This window comes from Pan paniscus, chromosome 12, assembly GCF_029289425.2.
Source record: "Pan paniscus chromosome 12, NHGRI_mPanPan1-v2.0_pri, whole genome shotgun sequence".
In the NCBI taxonomy this organism is placed as follows: domain Eukaryota; kingdom Metazoa; phylum Chordata; class Mammalia; order Primates; family Hominidae; genus Pan; species Pan paniscus.
In genome coordinates this window covers 56,946,286-56,960,338 of record NC_073261.2, presented here as the reverse complement: position 1 = coordinate 56,960,338, position 14,053 = coordinate 56,946,286, and the positions used below count along the sequence as shown (strand labels likewise).

General features: G+C 43.0%; 1 protein-coding gene across 10 annotated transcripts in view; it reads right to left on the bottom strand.

Moving 5' to 3' along the window:
• Positions 1-2,706: 2,706 nt before the first annotated feature.
• Positions 2,707-14,053, bottom strand: part of AAK1 (AP2 associated kinase 1) — a 187,664-nt gene continuing 176,317 nt past the window's right edge. For all 10 annotated transcript variants that reach the window (XM_034953310.2, XM_034953311.3, XM_008956342.4 and 7 more), the window contains one exon: positions 2,707-12,976. In XM_034953310.2, coding sequence (XP_034809201.2) covers positions 11,850-12,976 — 1,127 coding nt within the window. In that variant the 3' untranslated portion in view covers positions 2,707-11,849. The remainder of the gene's footprint in view (positions 12,977-14,053) is intronic.

Here is a 14,053-nt window from a genome sequence, read left to right as displayed (position 1 = left end):
TATTTTAAGTTAGGTTTCTCTAGACACAGTGAACTGTAACCCAACTTAATTTCTTAACAGACTCTTCTAACAAGCAGTCTCAGCCAGTCACAGGAGCCAAACTTCAGTCAACCACAGGCAGTCAAATGTTCAAACCAGGTCAAATAAGGTAAATCCCCAGCTGTCACCAATTGAGCTGTTTCTGTACCTCACTTTTATTTTCTATAGATTACTTTCCTTTTTCTGTCCATAAATCGTATCTAACCATGTGACAGTCCTGGAGTCGCTCTGAACCTATTCTGGTTCTGGGGGCTGCCTGATTTGTGAATCATTCGTTGCTCAATTAAGCTCTGTTAAATTTAATTTGTCTAAAATTGTTCTATTAACAGCCTTCTGGGGCTGATTTGGTCGCAGGCAGCAGAGCAGTTGAAGAAGCAAATTAGTAAATGGTAGCAGAACAGAATCTGTTCCAAGCACACATGATGCCAGGAATGGATGGAGAGAGATGTCAGTCATGGGACTTTCCACAGAGAAGGTGGGAGCAGAGACACAGCCACATTGTACTGTGAGGTTGGTGAAGGTCTCAAAAAAGGATTAAGCAAATGACAACAAAGATAATACCTTCCATTTATCACTCTAATTACATACAGCCCCTTCTGCATTGTCTTTGGTTTGTTGATTGAGAGGGAAAAATATCTTCTTTCTTAAATAATCCAGAATAAAACTTTTATTTATTTAAGACACAGTCTTGCTCTGTCTTCCAGGCTGGAGTGCAGTGGTGTGACCATGGTATACTACAGCTTCAAACTCCTGGGCTCAAGTGATCCTTCTACCTCAGCCTCCTAAGTAGCTGGGACTAGAGGTGCACACCACAGTGCCCAGTTATTTTTTTATCTTTATCTTTGTAGAGACAGGGGTCTCACTATGTTATACAGGTGGCTCTCGGAACTCCTCAAGTGATCTTCCTGCATCAGCCTCCCAAAGTGCTGGGATTACAGGCCTGAGCCACTATGCCAGACCTGGAATAAACATTTTAAAAACAAAGTTCCTGCTCTTGTATTTCCCAAAATTTCTCTGCAAGCTTTGTAGCTTTTCTACTAGTTTGTTTGTTTGTTTTTAGGATGGAGCCTCACTCTGTCGCCCAGGCTGGAGTGCAGTGGCGTGATTTTGGCTCACCACAACCTCCGCCTCCCAGGTTCAAGCCATTCTCCTGCCTCAGCCTCCCGAGTAGCTGGGATTACGGGCATGTGCCACCACACCCAACTAATTCTTGTATTTTGAGTAGAGACAGTGTTTCACCATGTTGGCTAGGCTGGTCTTGAACTCCTGACCTCATGATCCGCCCACCTCAGCCTCCCAAAGTGCTGGGATTACAGGTGTGAGCCATCATGCCTGGCGCTCTTCTACTATTTTTTTACCTAATGATTACCCCAAAAACCAACAAAACCTTGATTTCCTTCATCAAACTGTACTTCTCCCCTTTTACCTCCAAAGCCAGGTGTTCCTAGATTTGAGATCTAAGAGACTACCTGGGAACACCTGGTCACTCAGGTTTGTAGCTATGTATATGTATATGTAGCTGGAGGGCTACCTCTTCTGGCTATGAAGGGTGTGCCCTGTTTAGAGGCCACAATAAAACAAGATGCAATGTGAATCGTTCCCTGGAGTTAACCAGCATGGTAGCCCTGTGGAACAGGATATGGAATGGGACTTTCCTGCTGTCTTGGAGTTTTGGCTTAAGCCTCCAAGTCAAGGACATTGGGTGATATCAAAGGCCTCTAACATTTTAAAGTGGTTAGGCTTCCTGAAAGATGTTAAAAAAAAAAATTGGTGACACCTCCACCCAACCCATCCAGGTTACGTAAGACAAGCCAACTGAGAATCATCCTTAAAGGCCCTAGGGTGCCTATGATTAGAGGAGTGTGAGGTCTCACTCCCTGACTGTGGGCTTCCTGCCCTGCAGAAACTTTTGGGTCAGTCTCCCCAATTACTGGGGTAAAATATGGTAAGACGTTCCTTGGAGTGTCCTCAGGAGTTTGGGGATGAAATCCAGAGAAGAGAGGTGGGTCCAAGTAGCCCACAAGAGGCACGGCAAAGAGAGAAGGGACAGGAGACAGGCTTGCACCCTCATACTTGGTGGGACAAGGATGCCAAAACTTTCCATGGGCCAAGTGGGCACTGCAGAAGCAAGCCAGGGTGAGCCTTCCTGGAGGGATTCTGCTAATGAGGGGCGCTAGCAGGGAAGGGGACCCCAGCTTGCTGAGTAAAATGTACTTATCAGGGGCAGGAGGTAAGAGGAGCAGGTTGCAAGAATTAGAGCGGGAGTCAAATCAGTTTTCTGTAAAGGGCCATAGGGTAAATATTTTTGTCTTTGCGGACCACATGGTCTCTGTTGCAACTACTCCACCCTGTCCTTGGATAGCAAAAGCAGCCATAGGCAATACATAAATGAAAGACTGTGGCTATGTTTCAATACAGAAAGTCTTGAGTTCCACTTCCTGTGAGGAGGAATATAATCTAATAATAGATTAATTGAAATTCTGTGTGAGAGATTTGTTTTTCTTCCCCATTTATCCTGTTTATTCAATCATTTTTTATATCAGTATGGGCTCATGGATGTTTATCCTATGTGTTATCATCTAATAATACAGTGTTTATTTTATTGCTCAGTTTGTTCTAGCTTTGACCATGGGAGTTCTTTCAGGTTGGCTCTTGTGTTCCTGTGACTTCTTTTTTTTTTTTTTTTGGTAGCGATGGGGTCTCACTGTGTTGCCCAGGCTGGTCTCGAATGCCTAGCCTCAAATGATTCTCCCGTCTTGGCCTCCTCTATGCTAGGATTACAGAAGTGAGCCACCATGCCTGGCCAATATATATATTGGCTGGAATGCAGTGGCACAATCTTGGCTCACTGCAACCTTCGCCTCCTGGGTTCAAGCGATTCTCCTGCCTCAGCCTCCCGAGAAGCTGGAATCACAGGTGCACGCCACCACGCCTGGCTATTTTGTATTTTTAGTAGAGACAGGGTTTCACCATGTTGGCCAGGCTGGTCTCGAACTCCTGACCTCAAGAGATCCACCCCCCTCGGCCACCTACCTCAGCCTCCCGAACTGCTGGGATTACAGGCATAAGCCACCACACCTGGCCCCCATTTTTTTTTTAAAGCCCTTTTTAACCTTCTGACACTACACTACAAGATGCTCCTGGTTCATCTTGTATATTTCCTGCTCCAGCCCTAGAATCAGCCATTTTTCCATGGAGCCCTGGCTCTTTTTGTTAGAGAATGGTATTTAAAAACTATGACTGAGTGCTAGGTGTGCTTGTTGTCCATTTACTTTTCACTCTCTTATTCCTTCATCTGTTCCTTCTCTACAGATTGTTTCTCCTCTGCTGCTGAGCTTAGCTGCTTGAGCATTCAAATATGCCCAAGTGCTTCTCCCATTAATTCTTCATCCATGTCCACACCTGGGCTGCATTCTGAAGGGAATATGTCTCTTTTTGGGCCCCTAGGCTAAGCTCATATAACAGCAGGTTGAGGGACTACTTGGTCTCCTTCCATGTAAACTGACATGCTAAGCTAAGCCCTCTAGATCTTACTACTGAAATATAAGAAAAGAGGAACTCAAGGAAAAATACATAAGAGGAGAGGGGGAAAGAACTTTGACTTAAATCTAGAGAAGCAGATCTAAACCACCTGCTCATGGCTTTGCCCTGGGGTCTCACCCTGGTTCCTCCTACTTGGGTGTTAAGGGGTGATATAAGGGCACCTCCTTGGTCTATTGCCAACCAGCCTCAGGGGCAAAAGTGAGACACAAAGTGAATGCAGAGTCCACCTGTGGGAGCTTGTGTTTGCTATTCCTGTGTTCCCTACATGGAAGGCAGGGCACACCTTAGCAGAAGGCTCACGGACAGTCTGAAAAGGGCTTCCCCCAGAGCAACTGCGGAGGCACACATAAAAAAGACTGTGCTTTTGCTTAATGTTAACTTGAAATAGGAAAAACGTAAGAACTTCACATGGTAGAATTTGGTGGGGTGTATGTTTAGGCCTTAAATTTTCAGAAGTAGGCAACTTTGGCTTCATTCATGCATATAATACCAGAACTCTTTGGATTCCTGGGTCTTCTTCAAACGTCACCTCTGCAAACTCAGCAGAGGTGTAACCAGTTCTCCCTGAATCATAACAAAGTCAAGCTCATTAAAGTTCAGGCAAATAGCACTCTGTGTTATTTTCTGAAATTTGGAGAGGAAATAGGCAGGCAGATTCTCCTTCACAGTATGAATTTTAAAAATAATTCTTAGGTATATTTTTTCCTAAGACTTCTCTCTTTATGTTAATGCTGGTCTCTCTTCAGGAATATAAAAGTATACTACTAGGCTTCACACTAAGTGAAAGATACCTATGGATCCCTTCAATCCTAGAGAGATCTGATTTAAGAAATTGCACAAAGCATAAATCACTTAATTAGGTCCATTTTAATAAAGGGTATAGGAGTTTACAACTCAAAACAATTCATAAAACCTATCAGATACATACGATAAATCACACCGAGAGTGCAATAACATAAATCCAATGGTCTGCAAATAAGAGGTATTGCAAAAATTGTTAAGATTGACTTTCATGTTTCCCCCCCTCCTTTCTCTTGTTCACAGCCCGAGATTATGTGTACATTGTTTTCTGAGGCCTGATGACCTCAATACTCCTTCTGGCTGGGGAGACCTCCTCATTCAGTCCATTCCAAATAGTCAGCAGAGGGAGTTCACCTCTTCTCCACGGAATAAACGTGGTCCTTGTCCTTTATTATTTGGTTTCTATCTCCTAACAAATGACATTAAATGTTCCCTCATTCAAAACATCTTGTGGGCCTTGTGGTGTTCTGGTCACTGCTACCCTCTCAATGCCACACATGAGCCCTCAGGGTGAGCCCTACACAGTTTCATCCTTGTGGATAAGAAGATGTGTACTTGGGAACAAGGCTAAAGCCATGGCTGATTTCCCCAACCTTTTATCGCAAAGAACTCCAGTTGTAACTTTTGAGAGTTTTTGGCAAAAGGAACTACATTTACTCATGCCAAATACCTATGGTCACTTCTCAGTACTCTTTGGATACCTTTATTAGGAGAGCTTGAATTAACACCATGGAAGAAAGCATGAAGATGAATGAGCACACACACAGACACACACACCCCATTCACACTCAAATAGGAATCTCTGGTAGACTCAAAGAGTACAGCTGATTTGCCATTTCAGAGTGAAAAGGCTGCACTGTCTCACCCTGCCCCCAAAGTCTAACCTATCCTATTTTAACTGGTATTGGTAAAAACTATTTTTGCAATTCCTTGCCAAAAGGAATCAAACGGATCCCTTTAACATGTACATATAGTTCCATTATAATGCAATGCAGGTAACACTAACTTGATTTCAAGAACATTGTCAAAACTGGGGTACACATCCTTCTATTAGAAATGGCTGGGAGACAGCTGAGAATAAATTTATGGAATTACAAATTATGGGAATACTGGACTAAGTCAAGAATGGTTAACATGTAGCCATTTTTACCAGCTATTCTAGCGTCCCTTCACACATAAACTTGACCCTGCATTCCGGGAAAGGTACCTCTGGGTTTTCACTACAGAGTAAGGCTGGGGTCCTGCCAACCTTCCTTCATCCTTTCTTCTAGTTTATAATAGGGAAGGTGAGCCATTTCATTCATTCATGTTTTGTTTGTTTTGTTTTTTTGAGACAGGGTCTGGCTCTATTGCCTGGGCTGGAGTGCAGTGACACGATCTTGGCTTAGTGCAACCTCTGCCTCCCGTGCTCAAGCCATCCTCCCACCTAAGCCTCCCAAGTAGCTGGGACTACAGGTGTGCACCACCATGCCTGGCTAATTTTTGTATTTTTTGTAGAGACAAGGTTTTGCCATGTTGCCCAGGTTGGTCTTGAACTCATGAGCTCAAGCGATCTGCCCACCACAGCCTCCCAGAGTGCTGGGATTCCAAGTGTGAGCCACCACACCCCGCCCATTTCATTCTTATTTGGTGAGATTGTCACAGACTTGGCTGAAACTTAACAAGAAACTGTTTACAGCAACAAAGGAAGCAATTAAAGTTAACATGATCATTCAACTGTGCCATTCATCATGCACTTATTGACATGCTCAAAATAGGGGAATGTTAAGTAAGGAAATGAAGTGGGAACAGGAACAAGGGAGCTAAGCCAAGAGGACTTCCAGGGACTTGAACGAAAACAATTCCCAACCACATACTACTTTTCAAGCATTTTGAAACTCTTCTTTTCCTTTAGTGATGTTTTCAGTAACAAACTTGCAAGTGTTCTTGGTGGTTAAAAAACAAAACAAAACTACAAGTATCAGCTGAGAAAGACAAAGAAAAAACTAAGAATTTAAATTAGATAATTCCATTTAAAGTTTCCAATTCCTCGTTTAGGTGGAGTTGGAACATTAGAACTCAGGGGTGGTTTGGATATTAACAAGGTACTCCTGCCTCCTCAGAAGCTACAGTCTTTTCTGCAGCTCTCTTATGTACCTCTCATCAAAATAATTTCAGTCCCACATTTCTCGGATAAAACCACATCTGTGGTTTTATCCAGCAACCATTTCACAGTCGACTGGTACGTGTTCTCCAATTTCAGTTCCAAACACACAACACAGAATCACACTTTTCTTTATTAAAGGGACCCAAGTGATTTTTAAGCTGTATTCTTCCTGCTAGAGAATGAACTGAGTAGCATCGTTCTCTAATTTCCTAAAATAAAATTTCCTATGTGATATACTGCATATATTATATCTGATATATGTTTTGATTATTTTTCTTTATGGAAGCAAATACAGAATTTCCTTGTCAGATCACTCTGATGATTATAATCTGCTACTTTCATTATGCATCAGTGAAATGTCCACCAAGTAGTTGAAAACACTGATGTACATGTATTCTAAAACTTACTAAATAAATAATGGGCCAGTAAGATACCAGTATCTTTCTAGAACGTTTAGAAAGAGATCTTAGTTGCCAGAGAAAACTCAGATACAACATGGGCCTGTAAACACATACACTCTAGTCTACAAATATGAGACTTTTCAACTCAACAATAAGTGGGCCGAAAACAATATAGGGCGTATGACCTAGACTCCCTGGGTGCTGCTCAGCAGCTGCTTCAGCATCAAATTGTGTTCATCCCATTTTCTAATCTAACCAAGTACTTGCAACTAAAGGGCTGTATGTGAGCCCAAGAAACTGATATATTAAATATTTTTCACCACATATGACATCTTTCATTCAATACTGCCTGTTAGTCAATTACTGTGGATTCTTTCAAGGTTCATCAATGCATGTGTGGCTCGATGGTTTAGGAATAAATATATTCTGGCTCAATGCTTTCCACTGAAATGAAGGTCACAACTTCTATGTTCCCTATCAAATGTGTAAAGCAAAAACACAACAAACGAAAACAAGAAAGTAGAGTTGTTTGTTGATTATATACAGTCATGTGCTGCATAAAAACGATTCCATCAATGATGGACCACATATACCATGATGGTCCCATAAGATTATACCATATTTTTACTGTACCTTTTCTATGTCTAAAATGTTTGGATACAGAAATACTTACCATTGTGTTACAACTGCCTACAGTATTCAGTACAGTAACATGCTGTACAGGTTTGTAGCCCAGGAGCAACAGGCTGGACCATATAGCCTAGGTAGGTAGTAGGCCGTGCCATCTAGGTTTGTGTTAAGTACACTCTGTGATGTTCACACAATGACAAAATCACCTAAGGATGCATTTCTCTGAATGTCTCCCTCATCATTAAGCGGGGCATGACTGTATTTTTTTTCTCTTTAAGGAAATAAGACCCTACTGTAATACAAGTCGGCAGAATCTAACTGTTACTAATAATTAATGTAATCCACAAGTCAAAGTTTTTTCATGCATCACCAAAAAAAAAAAAAGTAATTTGCATGTGTTTGCATCTGTTTCTGTATTCAAAGAAGGTATGTAGAGTCTCCACCCATCATGTCTCCAGTGACAATTTTTTTTTTTTTTTTTTTTTTTTGAGGCGGAGTTTTGCTCTTCTCGCCCAGGCTGGAGTGCAATGACACAATCTTGGCTCACTGCAAAGTCTGCCTCCCTGGGTCAAGCAATTCTGCCTCAGCCTCCCTAGTAACTGGGACTACAGGTGCGTGCCATCACGCCCAGCTACTTTTTGTATTTTTAGTAGAGACAGGGTTTCACCATGTTGGCCAGGCTGGTCTCAAACTCCTACCCTCAAGTGATCCACCCACCTCGGCCTCCCAAAGTGCTGGGATTACAAGCGTGAGCCACCGCGCCTGGCCTCCAGTGAAAAATTTAAAAAGGATACAAGCTCATGCTTGACGAAGTATTCAACTATGTAGTAAAATCACCATGATTTTATCCTGATTTGCACCTTGAGAATTAAAATAGTCACTTGATTAGAAGGGAATTATCAAATAACCAAAGGAAAAACATTTTGCTGGGCTGTTACAGAGATAATCCTGAATATTTGGAAAGGGGAATTAGAATGATCTCTTACTTTAAGAATTTCTGAACCAAACACCGCATGTTCTCACTCATAGGTGGGAATTGAACAAAGAGAACACATGGACACAGGAAGGGGAACATCACACTCTGGGGACTGTTGTGGGGTGGGGGGAGGGGGGCGGGATAGCATTAGGAGATATACCTAATGCTAAATGACGAGTTAATGGGTGCAGCACACCAGCATGGCACATGTATACATATGTAACTAACCTGCACATTGTGCACATGTACCCTAAAACTTCAAGTATAATAATAATTTAAAAAAAAAAAAAAGAATTTCTGGGCCAGGTGCGGTGGCTCACGCCTGTAATCCTAGCACTTTGGGAAGCCAAGGTGGGTGGATCACAAGGTCAAGAGTTCAAGACCAACCTGGCCAACGTGGTGAAACCCCATCTCTACTAAGAATACAAAAATTAGCCAGGCATGGTGGTGTGTGCCTGTAATCCCAGCTACTCGGGAGGCTGAGGCAGAATCGCTTGAACTCGGAAAATGGAGGTTGCAGTGAGCCGAGATCACACCACTGCACTCCCGCCTGAGCGACAGAGCAAGACGCTGTCTTGAAAAAAAAAAAAAATTCTGAGTTGGGGTGAGAAATCTCCCTGAATATTTCTAGGCTCTTCGCTCATGTTTTTGAGGGCTTCACTTGATAATGACCATGGGAAGAATCTGGGGTGCAAAGTTCCACGTGCATTAGCCGAAATTATTCATTCAACTAGAAAGACAATTTTGCATCCACTAATACATAAAAATCAGAAAGGAGAACTGGGAAAAAGCATATTCTTAGAATAACATTTAGCATCCACCAAAGTGAAGGACATAGGTTTCTGGCACAGTTGAAACCTTAGTTGCAAAACCAAACCTTGGCACAGTGCCAATTATTTATCTTTTGATCAGGACATTTGAAATAGGCAGAGACCACCAAAAAAGGACAAAGTGTTGAAAAGTAGCTGCTCATTTTTTACTGCCAATATTCCTGAACTTTAAAGAATATCACACCTAATCAACCGCAATAGAATTGGGCATTCAGACTTGATTCTCAGATGAATTTCCAATAATTTTAAAATCATTGATCTGGCTTGGTAAATAGCTCTCCAAACTTCTACAGCTAATGGAAAAATCACTTAACCTTTACTAGAAGTAACAGAAAGCATTAAAGTTGAAACCTAATGCAGCAGTTCTTTCCAGTGAGTTGAACTGCCTTAGCAGAAATCTTCCCATTGAGATACAGGCTTTATTTTTATTATTATATTTTTGGAGACAGTGTCTCACTCTGTCACCCAGGCTGGACTCACAACTCACTGCAGCCTCAAACTCCTGGGCTCAAGTGATCCTTCCAGCTCAGCCTCCTGAGTAGCTACAGGCATATGTCACCATATCCAGCTAATTTTTTTCATTATTTTATTTAATTTTATTTTTTAGACTCGCTCTGTTGCCCAGGCCAGAGTGCAGTGGCGCAATCTCTGCTCACTGCAACCTCTGCCTCCCGGGTTCAAGCGATTCTCCTGCCTCAGCCTCCTGAGTAGCTGGGACTACAGGTGTGCACCACCATGTCCAGCTAATTTTTTGTATTTTTAGTAGAGATGGGGTTTCACCATGTTGGCCAGGCTGGTCTCAAACTCCTGACCTTGTGATCTGCCCACCTTGGCCTCCCAAAGTGCTGGGATTACAGGTGTGAGCCACCATGCCCAGCCTATTTTTTTATTTATTTTTTGAAGGGACAGGGTCTCGCTGTGTTGCCAGAGTTGGTCTTGAACTTCCTGGGCTCAACTGATCCTCCCGCCTCAGCCTTCCAAAATGCTGGTATTACAGGTGTGTGGCACTGCACCTGGCCAGCTTTATTTTAAGGCACTAATAATAAAGGGTATGAAAAAAGCTAGGAATAAGTCAGATCTTTCCAGAAATAAAAGACAACTTTAAAAAACATCAGTTAACCTGTCTGGCCTATTTCAACATCTAAAGAGGATAGAGAATGTAAAAGTTTTCATGCCTACCTGATTCAGCTCTTTTCCATTCTCCCAAACACTTATTTCCATGTCTCAGATTTACATTTCCTCAAAAGGCAGTAGAGATTTGGAAACAACAACAACAACAACAACAAAACAACCCCAAAACAAGCAAGCCTAGTTTGTAGCCTAGTCTCATGATTAATGAATTCCCTAATGCTGGCATTTAGCCCACATACTCAGAGGCCGGAACTGTAACAAGGTGCTCTTTTCTAGTGTTGTAAGGGGAAAATGTATAAGGAAAATTAATTTTTCATAATCAGGTAAATATAATTTGTTAATAGCAAAACAAGAAATTCCGGAGAGAAAAAAAATTTACTCTGAAACATCAGTTCCAGCAGGATTTCCCCACACCTTCCAACGTATTCTACTTTGCCATGAGAAAAAAACTAAATAAATAAAATGGGGTTCAAGTCAGTTAGGCGAACAAACACCAAAAAACGAGTGATTTCATTGTGGAGGTAGGCATGATGGGGCAGGATTTCCCTCAAGTGGAAATGCTTCCTGTGCACACACACGTATACATGCACACACAAACCTGTACACTCACACTAATTTCAAAAGCATGGATGTGGGGAAAGCCCTGCCAGCATGACTAGACATGAGGAGTTAGCCCATCTGCCTGTATCTCTACACAGGCTCTGACGTACATTCCACACCCATAGACAGTCACGCACGAGAGCCAGCCTGGCTTGCACACAGACCGAGAATCAGATCTGGAGACTCCTAGAGCTGCTGCTTCTACAGGAATGATTAGTAACTGCAGGATTATACTTCCTGTTGATGTGCAGGGTTTTTATCTTGCTCTTCTTTCCAGACATCTCCCCTTTTCAAGAGTACTAAATCTTGATTTAGTGGAGGGACTAATCTTGATTCTTCGATGGGCATGACTTAGAACAGGAGCTACAGGAATTAAAACTAGCAACAATAGGGCCCCTTTGGGATTGGGGTGAAGAAGTATTTCAGGATTTAAACAGTTTCTGTGGGTGGGGCGGGGGGAAAGCCGAGTTCTTGGTGGAAGTGGATGACCTCTGTGAAGGAGATGAAAATGCCTCCAAGTCCAGAAATCAATATAAACAAACAAACAAACAAACAAAACGAACATAACTTAAAGGGGCTTCAACTAAATATCACTGCAACTGAGTTTGTTGACTCAAGAAATTCTGCTCTGACGCAGGGAATTGAAATATAAGAACTGATAATATTTCTTCTTCAGAAGGCTCAGCTGGGAGTGCCGTGGCGGGTATTGAGGGTGGGATAGAGACAAGAGGCTTGAGGCTCAGGTTTTGCTCCTAGGGTTTCTTGCCTGATTTTGAAGGGAAGGGTGCTAGAGCAAATGGATCAGCAGCTGGCAGCTCCGTAGTCCTGGAGGAAAGGGATGTGATAGAAACAGACCCAGCTATCGACTGCTTGTTGGTTTGTGAAACAATTTTGTAGGCAGCAATGGGCTGGGCTTCTGGACTTGGCTCGTCTTCTGGGCTATAGTGACGGGAATACTTGGATAAGGACTGGGGGCGGAATGGTTTGCCAGCCATGGGGCCTGAGACAGCTTCTTTCTGGAGCTGAGGTCCTTTGTTTCTGTCATTAGAATGACCCCCAGATTCCAGGCAGGATCCCCTGGGAGAGATGCTGTCCGGATGGTCTGCTGCTTGTACAGAATGGGACAGGAGGTTAGACTGTTGCACAAAACCAGCTGTGGAATACTGAGCTTGGACAGAGGTGTACACAGCTCTCTCACGGCCCGCGGGCAGGGGGACATCACCTGTCTGACTGAGGAGACCGGTCTGTGCAGGCAGCTCCTGGGAGGTGCTCTGGATAACTGTTAACTCCTCCATGCTTTTCTTCTTAGTGAAAGGAGCTCTCAAAAACACGTCTGACTCCTCTGGCTGGGAAGGAGCCATACTGCTCTTGGAGACAAATGGGGCTTTGGAGAAAATGTCCATGTCATCATTTGGAACCCTTGAGCTCCTGAAGGGAGCTATGGCGAAAACATCTGGCTCACTGAGCCCATCAGTGGCTGGCTGTGTGAAGGCTTGAAACTGGTTCTTTCTCCCACCTTGCACTGTCTTTGCTTGCTCAGGAGAGACTTCTGGTGGAGCGAATGGAACGGCTCCTCCCAGCTTCCCCGGGGGGGGTCTGCAGCTCTCATCTTCTTCTTCAGACTCCATAAGGAGAGGCCGAGACCCACTGCAGTCCAGCATGTCTCCTTCAAGGTCAGTCCCTTCCTCTTCGCTGCTGTGGAATGAGCTGTTGCTTGAAGGGCCATCTCTGGCCAAGTAGTCAGATTCTAAGTTGTTCTGAGTCTTTGTGCCAGGTACTCTGGAGGGGTCTGGATACAGCGGAAGGCCTTTAATGCCCAGTGATTCTTTAAAGTGCTCTACAGTTATTACAGGACAGGGATTGGACTCTCTCTGGAGACCTAGAAAAGCATAAAATGCAGAATTAATGTGTAGGTCAATTCAACCCTATTTGGAACATTTAATGGTCAACCCGCGGCAAAAACATTGTGGGACCAAATAATAGATGTTGAAAATGCAAAAGGAAAAACATAAAAATAAAAGTCAGGCAAGGAAACTGCACACAAACTGGAACACAACCAACCACTGTCTCACGTTTTGGAACATGATAGGCACGACGTACAGGAAAGGAGATGAAGATGTTAGGCACACAGACATTCAGCGTAACTATGCAATGCTCCTACACACAGGGCCAGGCACGGACACATGCTCTACCTGGCACTGGCTCATTATGGAATGAAAACAAACCCAGTCATTCATCTCCACATATACCATGACAGTTTTGGATTATGTAGAAACACTGTCTGGGGATGACTCAATTCAGAATCTGGCATGTGGTCATCTGTGCCACATGCAGAGGGACAAACTCTCTGAAAAGCAGCAGAATGTGGCTGCTTGATAAATGCAAGTTTACCTGATGACTTACATCATAAGCACTACTCAAAGAGCATACGAGTGCCCAAAATACAAATACTGAAGGTACCTTCTGAGGGGAGCCTACAGCATCAAAATCAGACCAAATAAATCACCTTCAGCTGGAGTTGCCCCAGAATTTTGTTTTCAGTCTTCTAAGTTCATAAAGATCTCCTCTGCTTAAATGAATCTGCCATAAAGTTCTTTAAGCAGAAGGAGTAAAATGCATGGGCCATTACAGAAGCATTAGCAAACTCCAATATACTAGTCTATTTCTATCTAGGTAGAGGTGCCTCAGGGTGCTCTGGCTTTTAAAATCAAATAGACAATTATCAGAATGCAAGAGAGCTTACCTTCCAAGAAATATTAGCAGGTTAGAAGTATGTCATTGGGCACATGTTAGCAAGAGGGCAGGAAAAAGGCATATGTAACTAAGCAAGAAGAATCCAGAGAAAGGGTGGTTGGGGGTAAAGGTATCATTTCATCATGGGCTCAGTAAAGAGATACTACTGGAGTTTCCCAACCCACCAGGATAAGAATATTAGATACAATGATTTGGAGCCATA